General features: G+C 31.1%; 1 protein-coding gene across 2 annotated transcripts in view; it reads right to left on the reverse strand.

The window, feature by feature from the left end:
- The window catches only part of LOC132713848 (katanin-interacting protein-like), a 46,664-nt gene extending 22,637 nt beyond the window's left edge, over positions 1 to 24,027 (reverse strand). Inside the window, exons 1-16 of one of the 2 annotated variants that reach the window (XM_060696529.1) lie at positions 23,869 to 24,027; positions 19,544 to 19,584; positions 19,052 to 19,122; positions 18,147 to 18,334; positions 17,367 to 17,558; positions 16,836 to 16,960; positions 15,810 to 16,073; positions 15,228 to 15,290; positions 14,735 to 14,915; positions 13,593 to 13,748; positions 12,964 to 13,106; positions 12,452 to 12,657; positions 11,506 to 11,653; positions 10,982 to 11,182; positions 10,453 to 10,602; positions 9,473 to 10,142 (exon numbers count right to left, since the gene is read on the reverse strand). In XM_060696529.1, coding sequence (XP_060552512.1) covers positions 9,473 to 10,142; positions 10,453 to 10,602; positions 10,982 to 11,182; positions 11,506 to 11,653; positions 12,452 to 12,657; positions 12,964 to 13,106; positions 13,593 to 13,748; positions 14,735 to 14,915; positions 15,228 to 15,290; positions 15,810 to 16,073; positions 16,836 to 16,960; positions 17,367 to 17,558; positions 18,147 to 18,334; positions 19,052 to 19,122; positions 19,544 to 19,584; positions 23,869 to 23,875 — 2,806 coding nt within the window. In that variant the 5' untranslated portion in view covers positions 23,876 to 24,027. Of the gene's footprint in view, positions 1 to 9,472; positions 10,143 to 10,452; positions 10,603 to 10,981; positions 11,186 to 11,505; positions 11,654 to 12,451; positions 12,658 to 12,963; positions 13,107 to 13,592; positions 13,749 to 14,734; positions 14,916 to 15,227; positions 15,291 to 15,809; positions 16,074 to 16,835; positions 16,961 to 17,366; positions 17,559 to 18,146; positions 18,335 to 19,051; positions 19,123 to 19,543; positions 19,585 to 23,868 lie in introns of both variants that reach the window. The other variant, XM_060696528.1, reaches the window with a different exon arrangement.
- Between the last annotated feature and the right edge of the window lie 2,048 nt (positions 24,028 to 26,075).

The following is a 26,075-nucleotide window of genomic DNA, read 5'->3' on the forward strand; positions in this document are numbered from 1 at the left end:
TAGTGGAGATGGGAATGGGGCCAAGTTTCAGCAACTCCCTCCTGCTACCCTCCCCTCCCCCCCCCCCCCCCCCCAAAAAAAAAAAATATAAAATAAAAGAAAAATCATGAAATGAGGGCCTTGCGGGTTATAAAACTTTAATTGGAACAAAAATCAGATCAGTATTGAAATGTATGGGTCATATTTGATGAAATACGACATGGATTATGACCTTTAAAGAGCAGGATCAATTGGCTGCCTTAGCAGTAATATAACTAGACACTATTACTTCAAAATCAGTTCATACAAGGAACAAGTGGTAAATAAAAGAACTTATTAAACTAATTTTATAGTACTGAAAATTTAGAGGTTAACTTTTATTTAATATATCATTTTACACTTACCGTTGGTTACATTTTGATTTGGCCAATGATCAGGTAATATCCACTTCTTCCGTGTAGAACCAAGTTTACTGTCTATAACATTGTAATTGTATCCTACATTTTCTTTATTAGCACCATATGGTTTTGAATACATTGACTTACTAAGAACAGATTTAACAGCCTTGTTTAAATGAGCAATATTACTTTCACTTTTGCTATTGCACAGAATCTCTTTAAGAGATCTTGTCCTGAGATCCTCTAATGACATGCTTGTCACTGAGCTAAAGTCTGTGCTCGTAGTTTTACTTTCTTTTGATTCTTCTGTACCCTTTGTAGATCTAGAACTAGCTGATTGAGGGGCAGTGTAGAAACTCAGTGGTTCATTTGTTGACCGAAACTTCCATTTTTTTCTTCTTATTGATGCTTTGGCAAGTGTCAAGTCCTGTGACAATGATACTGTGATAGGCTTTCTCTTCTGACAGTGATGACCATGATGATGTGATTTGTCAATTTTTGGAAGCATAAATGGTGAATCAAATGATTCCTGAGATACATGGGTGACTGCCATATCTCTACGAGGTACTCGTATATGCATATATTTTGGTGATTCAACATAACGTGAAATGTCGGCCATCTTTATATTCTGTTGGTTTTTAACACGCTGAAGTGAAGTATCATCCCTGATTAAGACCGGGGATAGTGGTCTAACTACGGGTGGTTTTAATGTGGACATAGATTCAGCAGTAGGTTCATTATCAATAGCCATGTCAGCTGGTGGTACATGTTCATCTTCTGTTACAATTATCTGTGGAAATTCTGACAAGACAGTGCTCACCTTTGGGTACACAGGTGACCTTGGAGTGCGTTCTGTTTTGGGAAAAGTTACAAGTGAATCATGTGTTGATATTAATGGTAATTTACTGTCTTCTCTCCCTTCCTCGTCTTGTTCAGATATCTTATATATAGCATGATCACCTTCAAGTTGTTGAAGCCATTTCTTACGATGTTTACCTCCATGTTTCCCTGTATGTTTATTTCCATGTTTATGTTTCTGTTGATTGTTTTTGTGATTCTGTTGTTTTTCTATCTGGAACTGTTGTTGTAGCTGCATTTTTTTCCAGACCCCCTGATTGGGCGTGTAGCCTGTGGTGTCCACTAATTGGCGATACGAAGCAGAGAAACTCATCTTGAATATCCAAACTCAGAATAAAATCTTTAAAATCCATCAATTGACATTCTTCCCATAAACCATATTGCTTTTAATACATCGTTGATACTTTTTTCATTAAATTAAATCTTTCATTTACCGAAAAATCTATTTCCTTTGCAAACTCCATTTGACTAATTTATTTTTCAACCATTTTTAGCACTAACATTTACATTCATTGATCTTGTCACAAAAAAAAGATATTAATCCTGTAACCATGCAATTGTGGATAACTTCTTTTCAATATTTCTCTACAAAGTTTCTCCATTAAAATGAAGAGTTTTCTATATAATGCACCTGTTAATCAAATTGAATGAATAAAGACATCATATAAATACCTTCTTTATCCTTCTATAATGTTCGCATTATCAAAGTGTGAAACATACTTGAATCAAATTTTGTAAAAAAGAAGAAAGAAACATTTTTCTTCACGATTTAAGAATTTCAAGCACAATCGAAGTGTGTGCCATGTAACTCTTTAAAATCCCATTAAAGAACATGTCAATATTATTCGTGCACTTGTGGTTTAAAAGATTTAATCCATGTCTGCAAACATTTTTGTATTGCAGTATCTTATCACTTTTCACAGAGATACCATAGTTATCCACAATATATCACCTATAACTTTCTCCATGTTAACTTCCTATTTTAATCCCATTTTTTCAAAGCTTTTAATTCCTTTATTTTTTATTTTTTTTTTTTTAAACAGAGTTAAGGACAGTTAATTCAATTTTTATATCACAGAATTAACTTTGCAGCAAAGATTCTAATTAGATATAAGTATAATGATTCCCTATGTCAATACCAGTTTTAAAATGGTGCCTATTTATACACTATATCAACGACTAGAATAGCTGCAATTACCACTATATTAAACATTAACTGACTATTGTACCTGGAAATAGTAAAACAATGTACATATATAGCACTATCATTATCACACATATATCACTTTCCAAAACATTTGAAATTAAAAAATTAGTTTGACACTCGTCTTACAATACACCATTAAAGTATGGGTATTTAAACTGCACAGATATTTACCGACTCCAATTTTCTTTTCAAATATATACCGGGTATATGGCTATCTTAATTGATACAATACAGTAAAGTACACACAGTTTGTTTCTAAGAGGGGAAAACAAAACGGAATAGAAAGTCAGACATTCTACTCTGTTCACAGGTACTCAGGCATGGACAACCATATTGAATAGCTCATTTAAATCACAAAAGTTAATCGTTTTTTTTTTCAGTCATGGTATATTCATACATAAAAGTAAAGTTTATGCATCTATAATTCATTGAATCTTTGGTTCCATGACAATTATTATTTAATGTGCTCAATCAACTTGAAGTAAGAGTTATTTATTGCTTGTCAAAGTATGCAACATGGAAGAATTATACAAATAAGAGTAATTTGTATTTCTCAAAAGAAATGATTATCATAAATTAGTTTTAGTATAAAAACTATATAAAACTACAAGTAGGGGTAACATTCTAACCTTCAGATAATTGTTTGTATATTGTATTTGTTAAATATGGTAATACTTCAGACACTCAACTTTCTTTTCTAAAAATAATCAGAGCAAGAATCAAACTTACAAGTGCCAGAATATTATTAACAAGATGGCCGATATGGCTGTAAATATAACTCTCATCAAAATGGACAAATCTGAGAGAAGATCATCCATGGATGTAATAAATCATAAAATGTGGTGATGATTGAGATTCCACTGTTGATTCATACCATGTTGTTTCAGCTTTTTTTTTTTTTTTTATCTTTTGTGGTTTATTCAGTTTCTTTGTGCATTTCTTACTGTACATACTTGTATTTTGTAAGCAATAATTATAAATAAATTTGAGAGAAGATAATTTCCCCATAATTTATTCTTGTGATATCCCAGCAGCTGTTTTTTTTTTCTTCTATTCTAAGTTTTAGTGACTTCTGCACAGAAGACACATAACTATCACAATACTATCATCTTTGGGTAAAGTTTAGAGTTGGTCCATGAGTCAAACAAAAGATTCTATAAGAAACCTATACATATCAAGACTAAGCTTATCACTGATTGGCTATGCCATATACTCTAAAACTTAGAGTTCATGACAGTAACCTGTCATGTATACCTTCCCAGTAATTACGACATTTAGCTTGTTTGAGTCAACAAAAGTGGCAGCCAATTGGATGGTCATAATTCCATATATATAATTGGCAAAATATGAAAATATGAAAAATGAGCAAATTTAAAACAGATTATTGAGGTGAATTATGACAATTGTCTAATTCTTTTACAAATGGGAAGAATACTGTAACTATAGTAAAACTATCAAACATATTTTTATCAAATTACAATTAAAATGATAGCATTTATAGACATTTTCTAATCTTAAGCATATAATACATTGGGAATGACACTTAAAAATGGCAACCAAGGGAGCTAATGCAAGCTATGTCAAAAGCATCTATCTATTACTATTTGAAATAACTTTGTTGTGGGCTAAGCAAAGGTTTCCCACATGTTAAGAAAAATATGGTAAGTAGTTTTGAATATAATATTTTGAATACTAAGCTAAAATATTAATCATATCAGGGGCGTTGAAAAGAATATAACAATGAATTATTGATGGAAAATAATGCTCATTTAAATATATTGTATACCTGAAACTATTGATTATCATAACTGAACAAATTTACATTTTGTTGTGAAAGCACTTTCCTTACTGTAGTATTGTAGTTTAAAACATGGAACAGGTAATTTATCATCCGACAATGTACATACACCAGCATATACTTATATGACATTCTATTGTCAATCTTTTTTATATTACGCTTATTCATTCATTACAGACTTTCGAAACTAAAAAGTTGTGAAACTGAGAACATTTAACTGTTACATTTTACTACCAATTAAGGCACAATATGCTTGTAAGTGTTACTCAAAAATGTTTTGTTGTTAATTCTCACCTTTTTATGAATGAAATAACACATGATTACCAAAGTACAGCAGAAGAAAAACAGGTACTGAGTAAAAATATGTACCGTAATTTGATGCATAAATACCGGTAATGATAAGATAGATGTTCACAGTTCCAACAGACATTCAATCTTATTAGTACTTTGTGATGGTACTTTAAACAACAATAAGGAAAACATAAGATATAAAATTTATCTAAGAAGCAGTAAAAAAGCAAAAATATAAGAAAATGTTTCACCAAATAAAAGACATTAAAAAACAACCCTTTACACCAGCTCTTTATACAAATTTTAAAGATAATCTTTTGCTCATATTATTATTTCTATATCATTTAATATACCAATAATAGCATTTTCAGTCGTTTGTACAACCACTGCCAATAGCAACAGACAACAAAATATTTTGTTTGCCAGAGCAAAATTTTTCTTCCTTTTAAAGTTTCAAACAGAATATTTTGATATTATCATTAAGGTTAAAGTGTGGTAAAGAGACCAAGATCACCTGGTACAAAATATGTACTAAAAGATAAAAATGATATATCTTGTAACCGACTATAAAAGCCAACAAATAAAATATAACTGCAAATATACTGTCTTGTCTACGTTCATCTACGATAGAAAACGAAACTTCAGTAAAGTTAGTAAACCATTTAAATTGCTTTTCAAAGGGAAAAACATACTGATAAGATATGCTCTGCCCCCTTAATTGTTCTTTTTTAAGTAGATATATTACCACACTAATTACATGAAAGAGTTATTGTAAAATGATACGAGGCAACGCTTGTACACGACCCCAATCAATCAATCATTCACGCTCAATATCATAATATTCTTCAATAAGTTGAAAAGAAGCTCATTTTCGTATCCATTTTCATAACAATTATCTATTAATTTAGATTTTCAATACCCTATTCAAATGATGCAAATGATTAAGAAAGTTATTACATTTTTAGACTGCAATCAATTTCTTTTTTGTATTAAATTTTGATGTTTACAAATTTTCAATCAACCTGTCAAGTTTGAGATTCATTTCTTTCATAAAGAAAATCACAGAACCATTATATTTTAAATGAGAAATCAAAATACATTAAAAGAGTTTGATAAAAGGACACCATTTATCAAATAATTGTGTGGATGGCATGAGCTATCTACTTTATTAACAATATACAATATACCATTATCAAATATAAATAGTCTTTTTTTTCCTTCTTTTTTTTCCTTTAAGCAATTAAATTACAAAAAAGGTGTTAAAGAATATTAGAAATGTGAGTAAGGTGGGGCAATGCACACCCTAAAGCAATATAAAATTAAAGAGACTATTAACTCAGACTTGTAATAGATATAGAACTATATATTTATGTTATGTTATATTACCATTATCAAAATGGCTTGTTTTCCGTAATATTCAAGCACAACTATATATAGCATGATAAATGAACTTAAATGAAATTTGATGTGAATCATTTCTTTATAAAATACATTCATGTAAAGATATATTAAAAACAGTATCACATAAGTATTCAGAGTTTTTTTTTTTTTAAAAAAAATGCTCATTCTAAAATTACAAAGAGCCATAACTTAGAAATGCAAATTTGATTTTGATAGTATTTGTATGATGATAATTATTTCTTTACTAGAATATTATACATTCATATTAACTTTTTGTAAAATGTGGCTCAAAACTGTAGTTTTACTTTCGAAAATAATGTTTTAAGTAACAAAGGGCCATTTAAAAAACAACAACAACAACAAAAAAAAAACCCTTGGTGGATTCTGATGCCACTTAGTGATCCTTATTTTCCCTATTCATATAAATATTTCTGCCAATTATCAAGAAAATTAGACATAGATAAATGTATGTATTCAGACAGACAGACGGATGTACCGTGACAACGCCATTTCAATATCCTCATTCTGATTTTATTGGCAGGTGATAATTACAGACACAAGGTTAACTTTAATTTCCTGACATGTTCTTCCAATGACAAGCCTTTCAAAGACAGCTCTTAAATAATGTTTATATTGACTGATCAAAACCACTAAATGCAAGACCATTCACTATAAGGTAAGCTAACTAGCTGTTCAACTCTCTTTTATGACATGATTAAATTAATAAGAGAAAAGGGCACTGCTTTAATTCAGGACAAAAATCACTGGACTACACATATACTTGTATATTATCATGATTTATAACATACATGATTCCTAAAGAAAAGACTTTCAATTGTTACTAGCAAACTGTCTACCTGACACAAATGTCCAAACTATATAATGTTCAGTCAGTTTACAGTGTGGCGGCGTGGCCGAGTGGTAAACATGTGTGACCGCCCAGGTTCAAACCCTGTTAGAGGCAAGCCATTGTTTCCTTGAGCAAGAAACTTTACATTCATTGCTGAGTACTGGTAGGTTCCAGGAACAGATTCGAGAGTGTTTCAATAAGCTTACAGCTTCCAACACAATCAAACTAAAATAAATTCAGTTTATTATATTTCGTGCAACAATATATGTTGCAATCTAACAACACTGGTTATAAAGTTGCAAAAAGGACAAGACAAATTTAAACAGAATATATAGATTAAAAGAAAATCTCAGAAGAAAAATCAAGCATGACATTGGTATCTATAACAGTGCTCTGGTTCAAAAAGTTATCTTGATATATGAAAGTCCTTTTACAAATAGTTTGACATCATCTAAACATGTGCTCTATGCTCTTTTGCCATTATTGTATCAGAGACATAAGAAACTATCTACCTTGCAAAATATATGATGCTGCCTTGGTCCTATTTAAGAAGAACATAAATATTACACAATTGTTACACATTCATTTTAATCCTACTATTGTTCAAGAGCTGACATATGCTGCCTGAAATATCAGTATTACATTGTTTAGCAGTATGTATGCAGATTTGTTAATGTTTTTATCATTATGGATGTTCTTTTCACTGCTATAACTGTCATATAGACTCAATTAGTAAATACATTTCATTAATAAAGAAACAATTCTTTTGAAATGTTTCCCTACACACTTAAGTGAAAGTTTTCTTTTTATCAACAGTGAAATGTATGATCAATGAAATATTTCTGAAAATCTGAGAAAGGTGTTAAATTGGCTACAAAGAAGTGTATTACATAAAAAAAATACATAATACATTAGCTCTGATAAACTATTGTAGTGTGCAAGTGTTTCACATCTAATGATATCATTACCATCATTTCTTAATTTCAATTCAGTAAATACCAGTCTTATTATTTTATCTCGAATGTATATGGCTACTAAAAATCATCACCATAAAAAACAATGCTGTCAACCCGTGTCAACATGACATTTCCACTTCTTACATAAATAATCTTTCAAATGATGAAACTACAAAAGCTAAATAAAGATGCATAAACAGATATAAAAGAAATAGTATTGTTGAAGAAAAAAAGGGTACAAAAATAATGCACATATAACATCATCAAATAGGATAGATAGATAGATAGATTAGATAGATTTATTTCGGCAAAGGAAGCATATACATAGTTGACAATATAACATAGGATAAAATAATGAGCATTATTAAATACTATATCACATACGAGTAAAACTATGACATGCTCACCAAAACCAAGGATAACACAAAAAAGGGCAAAACAGCTCTTATTTCCATTGTGGTCCTTTGTATTGGCGGCATGACATAGAGAGGCAAACCTAAATATAATCATGTTTAAAAATACTAATAAATCATACAAATGTATATCACAGTCAAATCTTGAGTTAATGATACTCTTGTTTACAGCTAGGATTTAAAACACATTACTAAAATTGTAATAAGATAAATAGCAGACAATTTAAAATCCTGAGCCGAAAAATATAAAAACATGTTTAAATTTTTTTTTAAATACTGTTCATAAGATGGCTTTTGATGGCAACCTTAAAACTTTGTAACCTGTTGATCTCCGTTAACTTTACAGGTAAATCATTCCATAATTTAATACCAGAGAAAGCAAAGGATTTAGAACCCTGGCCTTTGACCTTAGGTAGACAATATCCACCCTTTTGACTAAGTCTTGTACTATAATTATGAATGGAATCTTGTGAAATAAAGTGTTCAGACATGTAATCCGGAGATAGGCCATTTTTTATCTTAAAAACATGACACAACATTATCTGTTCAACTCTTTTGTGGACCGGTAACCAGTTCAGGGACTTAAAGTGGGATGGGTCAATGTGGGCTCTGGAGTCCAAGTCAAGTACAAATCTCATTATTTTGTTTTGACAAGTTTGTAACTTATTTTTTAAAGACTGTGTCAAGCTATTATACCAAACAGAGCATGCGTAATCATAGTGACACTGAATAAGAGACATAACCAGAAGTTTCTTGGTATGCTGAGTAAGAAACTCTTTCTTGCGGTAAAGAAATTTTAACCGAGAGTTGGCCTTCTTAAGAACAGACTCGGCCATGGCGCAAATTGACAGATTTTGGTCTATAGTAATCCCAAGATACTTGATAGATGAAGTTGATTCAATGGATGTACCAGAACAGGTTATATGCAGGTTAGATTGTGACCTAAGCTTTTGCCTGGACCCAAATAAAATTGACTCGGTTTTACCCAAGTGCAATGACAACTTATTGTCCACTAACCATTGGCTGACCAATTCCATATCATCTGTCAATGCCTTTTCAACAACAGATAAACTTTTACCAGATACAAGGATACCAGAATCATCAGCATACAAAAGCAATTTATTTTTGACCACAGCTGACATATCATTTACATAAATTTGAAATCTGGATCATAACAGATATAGTCATGATAAACATTAATAAGCAACAATACTTAATTGTTCACTTTCAGGACAACATAGAAGTATTTAAATCACTTGTAACATCATAAACAAAATAAAACGCTATACATAATTGTATGTTATTTAAAAACATTTCCTACCTTCATTTTCACTGAGGCTGTCTGACCCCTGGTTACTATATGAGGCATTCTTTCCTAGGACAGGATGATTTATCGTCCTTGTTTCACTACGTGCAGCAGGGCTCTTCAACCCAGAAGTCGGTCTGGAATTAGGTGCTGATTCACCACCTGACGATGCTGAAGACTGTGATGACATGCTAATACTACGGAACGTTTTCTTACGATCTTGACTTGGACGGGGTGAAATACTACGATGATTGACAGATGCTGGTTCCCTTGGTGATTTATTCACAGGAAACTTTGGAGCAGGGGATGGTGACCTTTCACCTCTTGGTGAAACAGGTGGCCGGTTACGACTTTTATCCACAGACTGTTCAACACTGTCTCTACTAGAACTTCCTGTTAAATTTTCCTTCCTTCTCTCTTCTATCATTCTCTTTCTATTTATCTTTTCTGTAGAACTAGAACTTACAGCACTACTCCTTTTCTTTGGAACTGGCACTTCTGGAGAATCGGCTTTTTCTACCTCTATTTCCGGGTTTGAGCCATTTTTGAGAGCACCTTGAGGTTTCAATGGTATCACATGACAATAATCAAACACTTGATTTCCACATCCTTTCTCTACTGGCCCAGAAAAGACTAGTTCAGTACCAACAAATACCCTTACATCTTTAACCCCTATATCAAGTTCCTGTAACAGATAAATGTATTCTGATTCAATGTTTTACCATATAATTTCATTAAGTTTAAGAATTTTTTATTATTTAAAAAAAAAACATTATGAAAATTCTCTATAACTTAAATGCCATTTATTTTCATATTACTATAATAGAAAGATTTTTGACAAATCCAAAAGAATTAGATACACATTCTTTTCCGATACATATAAGATTAGTTTTTTTTAATGTAATCAGTACATGTAAGTTGTTATGCATTAAGGACTTCTAAAAAACAACAAATATTGAACACATTTATTTAGATGGTAAAGAGGCTATACATACAGCTATACTCTTATTAAAGTTCCATATTTTCATCTGAGATAGGGAGAACACCTCCCCTGATTTTGGATTTGGATTTCTAACATTGATCATAAACTCTACTGGTCTTCTAGCATGATACCGGCAACTCCACATATTCCTCTCCTTATTTGTCTGTAGAAAAAAAATATGTACTGTAATATCTTAAAAATTCAGTAATCATAACAGCCAGTTACAATTTTTTGTACCATGTTAGTAAATAAGTATTAAACTTTCTTGTTATCAGTCCCATTCGAATAATTAACTTCTGATAACAACTTTTAGTTTAAAGAAAAGGATATAATCTTGTGGAAGTTTTCATAACCAAATATTTGCAACAAAAGGGTAAAAAAACTTTCATCTTTAAAACAAATGTATATATATGTTTGGTCTTACATTGCTATCCCACTTTTCTCTAGTGCAAACATAACTTTAGTTTTGTTTCTATGAATAAATGCTGATAATAAGAATGAAATAATTTTGCACACATGAAATAAAACAATTTTTCACATACCTTGAATTTTCCATTAAAGAGTAGATCAAGAGTGCCCTTACATTCTTCAGCACCATGAACTGTGACATCAGCAGCGCTTATAGGTAACAAAGTGTTGTTCTGGTCATACACCTGTATCTCAGTGAGTCCTAGTCGCATAGAATGACCCCAGTTAGAGGTCACCTCTATATGTATCTCTATTACACTCTCATCCTCTGACGACTTCTTTAATATAAAAAAACAACAACGTATAAATGACCATACACAATGTGATACACAACTATAATACATGAACCACAACAATCATTTGTTATCTTTTTATTAAAGTTTTCTGTAATAAAGTATATAGGAAACTATTGCTAAATTATTAATAACAAATAACGCAAATTAACTTTTAATATATCTTAAATCCTGGGCTTATGTTTTAGAATCAAAATTGATCTTCATAACAAGCAAAAGTTTCCTCTTATGGATTGAACAAAATATCTTATAATAAACCTTAATATCTAAAGTTTAATGTATTTGAATATGTAAAGTTAAGTTACCTTGTTAGTAGATCTATGAACAGCTCTCATTGGACCATCAGAGGAAGTTCTGGGTTTACTGCGAGGTTTAGGTATTGGATTTTCCAGACTTTCTGTGACAACTGACTTCTCTATCTTACCTAGCATGTTCACCAATCGTCTTTGATGTCTACAATAACATCATAGTAAAGTTTCAAAATTGCCTTAAATTTCCTCAGTAAAAATATACTATAAGCAGGACATTTTTTTCTCTCTCTTATTATATTTGAAAGATATGTTTGGGAGGTTAGGCTCATTACATTGCACCAACAAAGAAGAGATCATATGGAGACTTTCCAGCTTTACTGGCCGAGAAAGCACTTAGGGGGCCCTCCATGCATTATTTCAGACATGAACAAAAGTACCAAAGTAGACCCACTGACATTCCATAATCCAGCAGGATAACTTCATCACATGAAAGAATCCAATGTCTCTGCTAGGATTCAAACCCACAGCAGATAGGGGGCAACCTTAACCACTCAGTCCAATGACCAAGACATGACAAAGACTAATGTAAGTAAAATTACACTGTTCAAAACAAAACTAAAGATTCATATAGTTTTTACATTTGAACAAGACTTAACATGGACTAATATTAACACATTTATAGACAAATGACATTAATATTAATATCATTACACTACTCTAATCAAAGAGTAAACACTTGTTTCAATAAACAATGTGCAGTATACAAATACATCATTTAATATTAATTTTATACCTTCAAAATTTTCAATTTAAAAATCAAAATCCATTTATCTACAATGGACAAAGTAAACAGCAATTTACAACACCAAAATATTCTACAATTACTTTGGTATGATTTCTATTAAAGAGGAATCATGTTAATTGTTTTTCAACACAAAATAAATATTCCTTAGTAGGACTATGCTACTTATAAGGCATTAAATTGGCTAATTTCTTTTACCTTGGACTCATCCTCAAAACCTTTTCCATAATCTGATTTATTTTTTCCATTGGCACAAGGGGTTCAGTGCTGCTTGAACTCACACTGGATCTTGGACTCTCTGACTGCCTCACCTGGTGTGACCTTGGTGGCATCTCTGACCGATCATATTGTGGCTTGCTTTTGTTAGATCCTAAAACATTGGGCGAAGACCTCTGTCTTGGTGTCTGTAACAATATATAAATCAATAACAAAACAAATAAAGTAAGTAAAGGGAGGTAATCACTTAGACATTCAATTATCATTATTTCTTCAATTTAACAATAATTTAAATGAACCAGATAGAACTTTAAACAAATATGCATAATCATGTCAGTGCTTTTTGTTTTATCGTTAGTAAACTGACAAATTAACAAGAGCAATTATCTGGAATCAACAAAAAAAAAACCTGTATTAATTACTAAGTACTGTGCCCTGAGCTAAATGTCATTTCCTTTTTGGGAATGCAAAGTCTATGTGAAATATTGACAAACCTGTTTATGTTTTGAGGCCTGAGCATTTTCTTGTTTCAGGGCAGCCATGACAGCTGATGCCTCGTTGTCTGGGTCAGTCCAAACCTGGTCAGGTGTGCGTCTGTTAGCTGATAAAGGACGTACTGACTTCTTACCTGCATTATCTGTAAAAAGAGCTGAATATCTGAATCTAAAGGTGAATTAAAATAAATATTACAGAAAAGATGAATATTTACTTTGTGGAAAAGATAAAGGTAACAGTCTTTCAAAATACCTATTTTTTCTGAAACATTAACTCCATTACCTGTTATGTTTTAGCTACATATATATATACATAATTTACTTAACTCTTAATATTGAGGAAAGGTTTATGATCAATGTATGTTTATATTGGATCATGTATGGACATTTCACTTAAATGTTACAGTGACGCAGGAAGAAGTCTCATTTACATTCAAATGGAGTTTGTTTTGAAAACAGACTCTGTGTAAAACAGTGCCTGGGTGATTTTGTTTAATGAATGTTCTTCATGTTTGTTTCTTTATTATCAAAACTCTATGTGAAAAAAATATACTTGAACAGATATACTTTATAACTATACCCATACTTTCAGAGAATTATAAAGTGATAACATATAATGATAAACATACCTGAAAGCAGTGTTTTAGCAGACTGTGACCGTTCTACAACTTTGGGAGGGATTTTGTTTTGTTTCTCGGAAGAAGGTCTCTGTCGGCCAATATTACTGCTGTACTCTCCTTCATCTAAATCCTTCCTACGTGCTGCACTTAAATTCTTCTCTATTTCTGAAAATGTATATATTATTTATACAGTGTATCCTAATACAAAATTCTGTATGAAGACACATATTTCACCTTAATTGTTATTGCAGTGTTCATTATCTCTTAATCCAAATTTTGCTTGTTGATTTGTATGAACTTTTATGTTATACACTTAATAAGAATACAAACACGATTACCCTGGTAAAAATGACTTGATACATGAAAGGCAATGCCAAAAATCAAAACTCTAAAAACTTTATTCTATGTTATTAAAATTAGGTAATGTTTCAAATAACAAGAGCTGTCGGTAGGACAGCACGCTCGACTATTCTAAGCGCTTGATAGTATGACCCTCCAATTATGACCCTAAGTGCATGTGTAAAGTTTCAAGTAAATATCTTTGAAGACCTTTAACCTTTAACCAAAATTTCTAAATATCAAAGGGGCAAATAATTCTGCAAATATTGCAGGCAGAGTTATGCAATTTTGCAAACTGATGTACATTGTTACTATAAAAAAGTATTTTAAATTTCAATTGAATATCTCAAGCAATTATTGAAATATTTGACTTTACAAAAAAACTTTAACCGAAATTTCTAAGTTCCAAAGAGGCATAATTCTGTCAATATTGTAGGCATAGTTATCCAACTTGTCAATCTGATGTACCTTGTTACTATAAATAAGTATTGTAAGTTTCAATTGAATATCTCAAGCAATAATTGAGATATTTGACTTTACAAAAAACTTTAACCAAAAGTTATGTTAAAAAGGGGCATAATTCTGTCAATATTGTAGGCAGAGTTATCCAACTTGTCAATCTGATAAACCTTGTTACTATAAATAAGTATTGTAAGTTTCAATTGAATATCTCAAGTAATAATTGAGATATTTGACTTTACAAAAAACTTTAACCAACGCAGACGCCGACGTGGACGCTGACGCCGACGCGACTACAATAGCTCTCATATTCTTCGAATAGTCGAGCTAAAAAGACATATAAATATTTGTACTTTTATTGGATGAGTTTCCAGAACCACCAAACTCTAGTACAATGGTATCATTAGGTTTCATGGTTGGTTTATTGAGGTTAATGTTTCTCCGTGGACTGTCTTCTGGGGAATAGTCATCATCAGATGGAAGATCTTCCTCTACTTCAGGTATAGGTGACTCTGGGATGAAGTCATCTTCACTCTAATAAAAACGTTGTTAGATTTGATACATTATTCAAGGTAAACAAATACATGTAGAAACCTAGGAAATTTCATCTCATTACTACCCGGCGTAACAAATTTGTTATATAATATGAAAATTTATAAACAATTTTTTCCTGATACTTTAATATTGTATGATAACTTTAAATTAATTAGAAGGATTCTTTATGTTTAAATACAAAGTCAGGTGTTTTGAAGTTTAAATGTTTAAAACATTATCAAATAAATTGATCTACACACTTTGAAAAGATAATTATGAAAAATTATTAATCATTACAGAAATTTAACTTACAGAGTTATCTCTTGCTAAACTTTGTCTTATTGTGGCATTTTTCACCAAACTTTGCCTCAAAGTCTGAAAATATAAATTTATTTCAAATTTAAAGAATTAGATACATACAATATACATAGGACTGCAATTTGAAGAGTGAATACCAGTACAATATATACCATGGTACAGGGGTCTAGATATCAATTTGCAATAATATTAATACAATCTATTGCTGTATATAATCTTCCAAAACATTAAATGCATGCTAATATGCAAAAAAAATATTGTTATTGAACCACTGAACTGTTTTCTTTTCATTTCCTTATTTTTTTACCTTTTCTCTTTTATTTCATTGGACAAACTTGCTTTAATTATTAAATTTGAATTACCCATAAAATATGATACTACTGCATGTTCACTGAATAAGACTTGCCTAATATTCAAATGTAAGGAATAAATGTACACACATACAGTATATATCTAAATATTTTGTAAAAATAAGAGTGATGAAACACTGTTCATAATTAAATTCAAATTCAATTTACATCTCTTAGTATTTACTTGTTATGCAGTATTATGAAACATTTTCATCCAACTACAAACCTTTAGCTCTTTCATACTGAGAAGTAATTTCTCACTTCCTCCAAAACCATCATCGTCATCATCCGAGTCATTCCTGGTTTGTCTCCCTTTTCTAGATGAAGCTTTTTGTGATTTTCTTGGTGAAGAGTTAGATTGTCTGGAGAACTTGGAGGCATCAATTTCTAGATCATCTCCCTCTGAATCCTGTCCCAGACTGTCCTCCTCACTGTTATAACTATCACTACTGTTAAACATGTCACTTTCTCTAGGAGGAGGTGGTTTTCTCTGTAAAGTATGTTCATAATAAAAATTGTATATTAATTGATTGTATTAGTTTATACACATGTACAAATTTATTTAAGTTTGATTGTGTTGGAAGCTATAAGCTTATTGAAACACTCTCAAATCTGTTCCTGGAACCAACCAGTACTAAGCAATGAGTGTAAAGTTTGTTGCTAACACAAACAAAGGCTTGACCCTGACAGGGTTTGAACCCACGCCGCCAGCAATCCTTAGATTATTAGTCTGATGTGTTAACCACTCGGCCATGCTGCAAATTTATTATATTGCAAATTTTAATTGTGAATATTACCAAGGAAAATAGACTATCATAATTTGAGTACACTATTTTAGTAGAGCTGCTACCTCATTCTTTAGCAATAATGTTAAAATTTCTTCACCAGCAATTAACCTAATTTCATCTAGTAGCAGCTGTTAACAAATACATGTATATGTGACAACTGAGGTATTTAAAGTCATTGACTGATTCTCTTTCATCCATGTACCCATTAACAAATTCAATGCTCTTTTAAACAATACAGAATAATAAATAACCTGTTTTTTTAAGTAAAACTTTTCTCTAGCCATGGTACAATCATTGATATTCATACTGTGGCTGACTAATTAATAATTAATTGTTTTATTGATTATTCACGTAGACTTCCTCAACAGTCAACTTTATCATGGTATGAAAATAACGTAGATACAGATAAGCAACTATTAAAATCAGGCATACACAAACAAGAAAATAGATAAAACTAGACTTACAACAGGTTTCTTATATTTAGACTGAGCTGGAGATTCATCAGCACTATTTTCATCATCACTGCTTCTAAATTCATCAGACTCTTCAGCTGGTTCAAAATCATCAGCATAACGTCCAGACAAAATTTCTACAATTGGATAAAATGTATCAAATATGAATGTTAAATAATACTCACTGAATCATAAATACTTATAAAATCTTGGTCTTTCCAAATAATCAAAATCAAAATAAATTAAGTTGCTCATTTATCAATATCTCGATGGAGAGAGCTTAATACTGATCCCTGCTTGTGGCTCTGACCAGACAAATATTGGTTGCCGAATTTCAGTACTTTTAATTGTAAAGGAACAAGATGAAGAAAATAAATTATATACATGTATGTTAACATAAAACTATAAGTTAAATTCTAGTTATGAATTATGCTTTTACATGTTATTTACATTACTAAATTTACATGGATGACAATATTAAAACTATTACTTGAAAGTGATATATATATAAATACTATCAAATGTTAGCTATAAAGACCTTACCTGGAGCTTTTATTTTTTGGCCTCCTTTTGTTGTACGTATTTCTACTGATGAGTCAACATTCCAATTACGTCTTCTCTCACGTGCACTTGGTGCAGTCTTGGCACGGGACATCTCTTTCTGTCGCTCCAATTCTTGCCGTGTTATTTCTTCGAGGGCTCTGTTGTCCAAAACATTTTGATTCCTTGGGTACTCTGTAACATTTCAATCATAATTTCAAATGAATCACTGGACTATTATCTCTTTTTGATCACAAAAAAAGAATCATACTTTCATTATAATCTAAATAAACGGCACCAGATTTTTTATGTCTATATTCAATATAATAGTTCTCTATTTGGTAGAGATTCATATATTCATTGTAGTTTCTGTTTTATCTGAATAATGTTTTTTTCAATTGCTGGGTTTTATCTCATAGTCATACAAGTAAGTTTATATTTCAAATATAAACATACTTAGAAAAGTATGCTTATATTTGAAATATACACTTTCTTGTATGACTAAGTACAGTACACAATAAGACTATATACTCTTCAATTGGCAAATATTTTTCAGATATGCAGAAGAGAAAAACCAACAAAGCTACAGTGAAATAGCAGGATAGTTTTTACTTAATGATACCAAAATACTTAATTCATGTTAAAAAGAAATATATTTGCAATAAAATACATATTTTCATTCAAAATTTCCAATCCTTTATGTGTTTTTTTCTCTCACTGTAACTGGTCAGTACAGGTAACAAAATTATCCTTTCAAAATAATTTGCGATAACTTGCTCGTACCTCCAGCTGTTTTTGGTTTTCTAGATGTTTTTGGAGCTGGCTGTGTGGGGATTGTTGCCTGTTTACCTGGGGATTTCGATGTAGGTTTACCATCTTTATGTGGACCATTAACATACAGTGAAAAACCCTGCTCTCTCCTCTCTTGATCTATCTTGTTCTTGTCTTTCTGTCTGAGTCGCTTCAATAACCTAAAAATGTTCAAAACATTACACAAAAAATTAAATTTTTATATTTATAAAGATAAAGATAAAATCATCATCAAATGTGCTCCATTCATATACAGATCTTACAGTTACTCAGCTCTTTCTTTAATGGAATTTGAGTACTTATCCTATTGTGAATTTTACATTACTGATAATGAATTTTAAGGATTCAAGTCAATGTTATTTGGTTATTCATTTAAAGTATGTTACTAAGAACTACAATTATAGGATTCAAATGAAGTGAAGCATGCATTAATACTTACATTGAATAAATTCATTGAATCCAAATCAACAACACCTAAATGGACTTTGATGAGATTTTACATGAAATATTTCCTGATTAATACACACATTCAAGCCAAGATATATTAAAATCAGTGCTCTTTTTCAAAAATACCTAAATGATTCACAAATGGCCATAACTTAAAAATGCATGATTTTTACCGCATCATTTTCTTACTATCATATTCATTCAAGCAGAGTTTCATTATAAGCTTATAAAGTACTTAAAAATATGGCTTTCGAAAACTAGTAAAAAGGGCCATTCTTAATTCCAATGGGTTCATTTTGATGGCACTTATTAAGCCTTATATCCTTATTCAGAATATAATACATTCCTAATTTCCTACCAAGTTTCAAGAACATATTTTGATTTTACCAGGAATAATAATTCCTGGTGTTAGATAATTCTAAGAAAGTTACCTGTTCCTTTCCTGCAACAGTACAAGATATTCTTCATAACCTGGCAAAACCTCCTCCTTTGCAGCTTGTACCTATAAATAGACATAAAGTATTTCAGTATAACATTAATTAAACATCTTCTAGAAATGTTTATGATATAAATTCTGTTAAAGACCTTAAAATCATAACTGTTCCTTTTTTGCATAAATATTCAAAACTTGAACAGAATCTGATATTGGTATATCTTAAGTTTGAAAGTTATAGTTAATTTCTTTAAAGAAAATTACATGAACCAAAGAAACTATCTTACTACCATAAAACTATTTTGACTACAGGTTTGACAAATGAAGTGTATAGGCTTCATAAAAAAAATACATGTACATATGTATGTGAAAACAACAAACAATATAATAATGGAGATATTCAGTAAAATTGCTATCTTTATAACATAATTATTATGTGATTTCCATCAAAAATTGGGTTATTGTTAGATGCACCATCTATGTAACTTACCAAAGGAGAGTCCTCCTGTTTCCCGGATTTTTTCCTGCCTCCTGAAATTCAAAACAGGTTAAATGATTAAACTATTTATCAAATAGTGTTAACGTTTGAAATATACGAAATAACAACATGTAATAATCAAACATACATAAAGCATTTTTTTTCATGTGAGATTGCTTGTTCTCCATGTTATATAACTATTACTTGTATTACATTTATAAGCATTATTTCTTATAATGTTAATTTGTTTTGTTTGCTGTTACAGATAATCCACACAATTCTCGTAATTCGGACCCATTTAGTCGTCTCTTACAATCTGATCATACAGGGATAAACAGCGCCTGCAACACTGATGCCTCAACCCTTAAAGGCAACCCGTGCTTGACTATTTCAATTTGTGATTGGAACCCACCCTGATGATTATCAGCATTAGCCATTCAGAGTCTCCTTTTTGCATGAGGGTGAATCAATCGACCGCTTATAATGGTCCTTGGAATTTCTTAATTTAATAATCACTGTTTGTACTGTATATTCATTTGAGTACTTGACTGAATTTCCCCGTAGAATTTACTGCTTGTCATATTGGACGAGTTAAGTATCAACAAAGTAGAAGACCGCTGACATGTACATAATTAATATTTTTACATTTCACAAAAGAAAACTGGAAACCAAGGATAGTTTGGGCATGTCTGAAATACTCAGTACATGAATCACTGATGGGCACTTTCTATTTATGCTCCCATAATGCTTGTTTAAAACACATACCCCAAAATATTATTGGTTTTCCTTTGTTAATATGAACATATGACCTGTGGTCTTTAACTTGAATCTGTAAGACAGCGAGATTACAAAGCAGAATCACCAAAACAACAACCTGTTTAAAACACCCTTTCATAATTTGATAATTGCACCAAACAGACCCAATATAGTTTGTAAATTACTTCCGTTAGTAATGTAGAAGGCCAAAGGCACAGTCTATATTGAACAGTGTACATGTATATGAAATGTTTAGGATGATATTGATAGTAAGGCCATTTTTTTTTTATCAGTGGTTTACTGATTTTTTCCAAAAAAGGTAGTGTCAGAGGAGGGAAAAAAAAGAGTTTTCATATCTTAATCCCTGGAAGGTGAGATACGTTGTAAGTATCTCTTCTCTTATAATTAGACCATCCAAATTCTGATAAATGTGGTGTGTATATAGTACTTACTAGAGAAATGAAATGACCGATTATCTAAATTCCACACTGCTTATAAATACACAAAACATCATTTACATGTGTGAAAACAAAATAGCATCCACAAATTGATAAAATATCATGTTGCTATTATTTAACAAAACACATGAAATCTACAAACAAGATGACCTTGTCGACCCTTCAAAAGAGTTGGTTAATCTTTGATGTTCAAACACATGTAGTCCCAGTTGTTTAATCTGAATCAACTCAACTGACTTGCACTCATTTATTTATATATCAGAAGTTAAACAAGAAGCGCAGCAATGCGATGAAAACCAGGCTTTTTTAACAACCAAGTTTTGATGTGACAGCAATCAATAGGTCAAAGTGCACTGAAGTTATTGAGTAGAAGCTGAAAATTCTATTGTAAGCAAATGACCTTGAACTTGTTCCCAGATATCTAAGTGGCAATCCAAAGCAGCCACACAGCAAGTTTAGTGTCAAAAGGTCAAAGCAAACTCAAGTTATTTAATGAAAACTGAATACATTGACCTTGATCACAGACACCTGGGTAGCAATCCCAAGCTGCCTCTTGATATAAGCTTCACATACATCAAGTTTGGTGTCAATAGGCCAAAGTAAACTCAAGTTATTGAGCTGAAACTGAATTTCTTTTTTAGTAACAGTGACCTTGATAACAGCGCCTGGAAAGCAATCCCTAGCTGCCTCTTGATATAAGTTAACCATACACCAAGTTTGGTGTCAATAGGCCAAGGCAAACTCAAGTTATTTTAAAAACTGTCAAGAAAAGATTTATGATTACACATGTTAAATTACTGCCCAAGTTAAAAAAAATTTCAATCGGATAATTAGCGGGTCAATCACTGACAGATGTAAATTATTAATCATACTGTAACTGTAAGTGCATTATTTTTTGTTGAAAGAAAACCCATATTCAATCTCCTTTAAAAGACTAATGTTTTGTTAAATCTGTAAATCTTGTCACTACATTTTGTTTTAAATCTAATTTAATATCTCGCTCTATCCTTGAATGTGATTACTTGCGTATTTTGGCTTTTTTTCTTTCTTTTTTTGACATTTTGACGCAATTGGACCTCTGAAAAATATTATTTTATACATATATACATGAAATATTTTTTAAATATATAGCGGATTTATATAAGCAGATATATACATTAAACTTACCATACTTACATGATATAAGCCTAATTAATTTGACAAGAACAGTTTGACCCATTTTACAGACATTTTTTTTCATACTACATGCAAAATACATAGCCGTCAAAAGTTATCTCGACGTTTTTTTGACAAGTCTAATAAGTAATAAGTTGGATTTCTATAATTCTTCGACAGGACATATTATTAATCAGTGTTAATATCTAAATTTAATTAGCAGTGTATTTCAATGCAGAATTTTTGGGGGCAAATTTTTTTTTGCATGTAAAAAATAATGGCCTTTTAAAGTAAAAGATAGATAAAATACAGAATTAGATATAAAGTTTTGGTCCACCAAGTCAAGGTCTGTCCTGTTATGAAACCATGTCCAACACGTCTGGATTTAAAGTTGGCGGTACATTCCGTCTTGTCCTATCGGGCCATTTCGATAAACAATATTAAAAATAATTTTAATAAATATTATTCTCCTGGAACCAAAATCCAGTGACGTCACTGATTGGAGTCGGCGACAAACTCAGATCGCGGGAAATAATCAGAAAATGTTGAATTATTCCTATATAGCTATGTGATTAAAAAAGTTATCGGTGGTGTTTGTCTGTTTGATGCATTTATGTATTGTTTATCGAAATGGCCCGATAGGTTATTTTGATCCGTTGTTATGTTGATTTGTTTGGCGTAAATAATGTTGGGGTGGGGAAAAGGCGTTTCATTCCTTGTGTTTATTTATACTGTATAGGGGGTATATTTTGGATATTATCATTAATATTGATAGAAGTTCAAGTGCCTGTGAGAGATGCTATAGTTTTGACTTTGGGATGTTTAGACCTGATTTTTGAAAAGTATATAACCATAAAAAGCCTCTAGTAACGTAATCTCAATCCTTAGTGATCTATACTGACCTATTTTTTTACAACATAAGACGAACATCATTCAAATTATCATGAGAATGCAGGGCCTTTTTACCCTTCTTTGCTGTAGCCGGTATCCGGCTACTTCCCCAAGCCAAATTACTACCTTTTTTCCCCAAAAAACAGTCTAAAATTCCCCTTCTGGCAAATATTTCCCCTTTAAAAGAAAAGACAAACTGAAGAATAAAACTTGTAAACAAACTTTCTTGTTTAAAAATAGATAGTTGTTTTGTCCAATGAAAGCTAATAATTCAATTACCCAATAGAGGGCTACCTTGATTTAATACAATTGATGTTAACTCAGAGCCTCTGTCTGAGTTTGCAATTTTCTAAAAACAGCATTGGAAGACCCCACTGCCTTATTTTTTAGTGCACATGTGATTTTTTACGACAAGATGGCGACCGATTTACGATATCGCTAATGTAAACAATGTCACAGAACAAGAAGAAAATACGATTGAGTGACGTTTGTAATTGTATATTAAAAATTGGATGAATTGATGACAGATCTTGTAAGTGCAACAGAATCCAATACATGTATCCCCTAGCAAGCCCATGTGTCCGAGTAGCACAACATGCCCAACTGTCAGAAATAGCGAGCCTAGCCAACAGTGCCAGTAATACAGTGGGAACTGATAATAATGTACCCTCTGAATCAAACCAAGAACCCTCACATGACCTATGTAAAATTCTATAATGAGGAAATGTGAGTTAATATAAAGGGGCAATGAATTGATCTGTAAAAAATGTCTTTTACTCATGTTGGACAGAAAGCTTAGTACTATAGTAAACCTTAAATGTGATTGGAGGAAAATATGCAAATAGATTATGATATTCCCCCAAAATGTGTGAAAATATGATATTTTCCCCAAAAGTGTGAAAATCGCGCATTTTTCCCCACAAAAAGGGCTAGGGCGCCTTCCCCAAAACTAGTGAAAAGGCCCTGGAATGAAACAAATCACTGACAAATTATTGAATAGTTAAACATGTTAAATTAGTTTTGAAAGCAATTCAAATGTTGTGCATCTGCAATAAAGACGTTTAAAAAGCCACCTACTATCCATTTCAATATTACTAGGCGGAAGAAGTATCTTTACACAACTGTCCAAATGTACGACAAAAATCAAGTAACCAAGAAATATTTAAACATGTTTGCACACAGAAGAATTTTTGTCCGCCATCATTGCTCAGGTAAATAAGACATGCGCAATCAAGACTTCCTGAATCAAAATGCCCATATCCCGTACTTATACCGGAAAGACAGACTATTCTCTCCCCCAAACCGTTTCCTCCCCCAAATTTGAAATATGCAGACAATTAATTCTCCCCCATTTTTTTATCAGTTTGTCTCAATCTAATAATATTTCTTAATGAAGATTATTAAAAGAATGTGTCTGTCTGTCTGTCTGTCTGTCTGTATCTATCTATCTATCTATCTATCTATCTATCTATCTATCTATCTATCTATCTATCTATCTATCTATCTATCTATTTATCTATCTATCTATCTATCTATCTATCTATCTATCTATCTATCTATCTATCTATCTATCTATCTATCTATCTATCTATCTATCTATCTATCTATCTATCTATCTATCTATCTATCTATCTATCTATCTATCTATCTATCTATCTATCTATCTATCTATCTATCTATCTATCTATCTATCTATCTATCTATCTATCTATCTATCTATCTATCTATCTATCTATCTATCTATCTATCTATCTATCTATCTATCTATCTATCTATCTATCTATCTATCTATCTATTTATCTATCTATCTATCTATCTATCTATCTATCTATCTATCTATCTATCTATCTATCTATCTATCTATCTATCTATCTATCTATCTATCTATCTATCTATCTATCTATCTATCTATCTATCTATCTATCTATCTATCTATCTATCTATCTATCTATCTATCTATCTATCTATCTATCTATCTATCTATCTATCTATCTATCTATCTATCTATCTATCTATCTATCTATCTATCTATCTATCTATCTATCTATCTATCTATCTATCTATCTATCTATCTATCTATCTATCTATCTATCTATCTATCTATCTATCTATCTATCTATCTATCTATCTATCTATCTATCTATCTATCTATCTATCTATCTATCTATCTATCTATCTATCTATCTATCTATCTATCTATCTATCTATCTATCTATCTATCTATCTATCTATCTATCTATCTATCTATCTATCTATCTATCTATCTATCTATCTATCTATCTATCTATCTATCTATCTATCTATCTATCTATCTATATAGACTGCAACACCCTCTTACGAAAATTATGTGTCTGTGTGGGAGTTTAAAAGAAAAATGTAAAGGAGAATAAAAATAATACTGTACATGTATAAAAAATTTGTGAGAGTTGAAATAAAAAGTTGATAGTGTTAGTTAAAAAGAGAAAGTATACAGCTAAAACAGATAAAAAAAATATTTTCATTTCAAATACGAAGGGGAAGAGTGGTCACTCCCTGTTTAAACTGGTCCATGGGACGTAACGATACGTGTATGTTACATATCTTACGAGCTAATAAGTCAGCAATGGTAAAACAGCTGCAAAACGATTATATAATAGCACAATATCAGAAAACAAGCAGCTATATAAAACCTACATGAATATTAATTTTAGAATCTTGATAACAAACATGAAAAACCCTACAACAGTACTTACAAAAAGAAGATGTTACATTAATTCAAACAGGTAATTGAATATCAATAAAAATTGTTATCAATAAAAATATTTTAGATCTTATAAAGATAACATTAAACATCACGTTACATTTAATTGAATGTTAGGTCTATACCTTCTCTGTCATAAAATTAATCAGAAGAAACCATTTAATATGTATTTTTCCAAATGAATACTTGTATGTGTACACGCCCTTGCTTGTCTGAAAGTCCGATTTTTTCTGGAAAACTGAGAATTTTAAAATGTATACCGGAATTTTTAAATTGGGTGATGTGAAAAGGCATCATATCTTATACCAGCGTTAAAGGATGAAAAATGGTTAAGATAATTGTAATGCATTAAAAATATACACATTATACCAATTACATGTACATATTATAAAGTGTATAAAAAAACACCATATTCGAGAGCCAGCCGTCAAAACACCATTAACCTGATTCCATTACAAATTCGTTTTTGTACAACTTTGGAGGGTCTACTTTGTACAAAATGAGCAGCAAGACCCTAACACAAACAATATATTCTGGAGATTTC

This window comes from Ruditapes philippinarum, unplaced genomic scaffold (assembly GCF_026571515.1).
Source record: "Ruditapes philippinarum isolate M1 unplaced genomic scaffold, ASM2657151v2 ctg587_1_1_1_1, whole genome shotgun sequence".
Classification (NCBI taxonomy): Eukaryota; Metazoa; Mollusca; class Bivalvia; order Venerida; family Veneridae; genus Ruditapes; species Ruditapes philippinarum.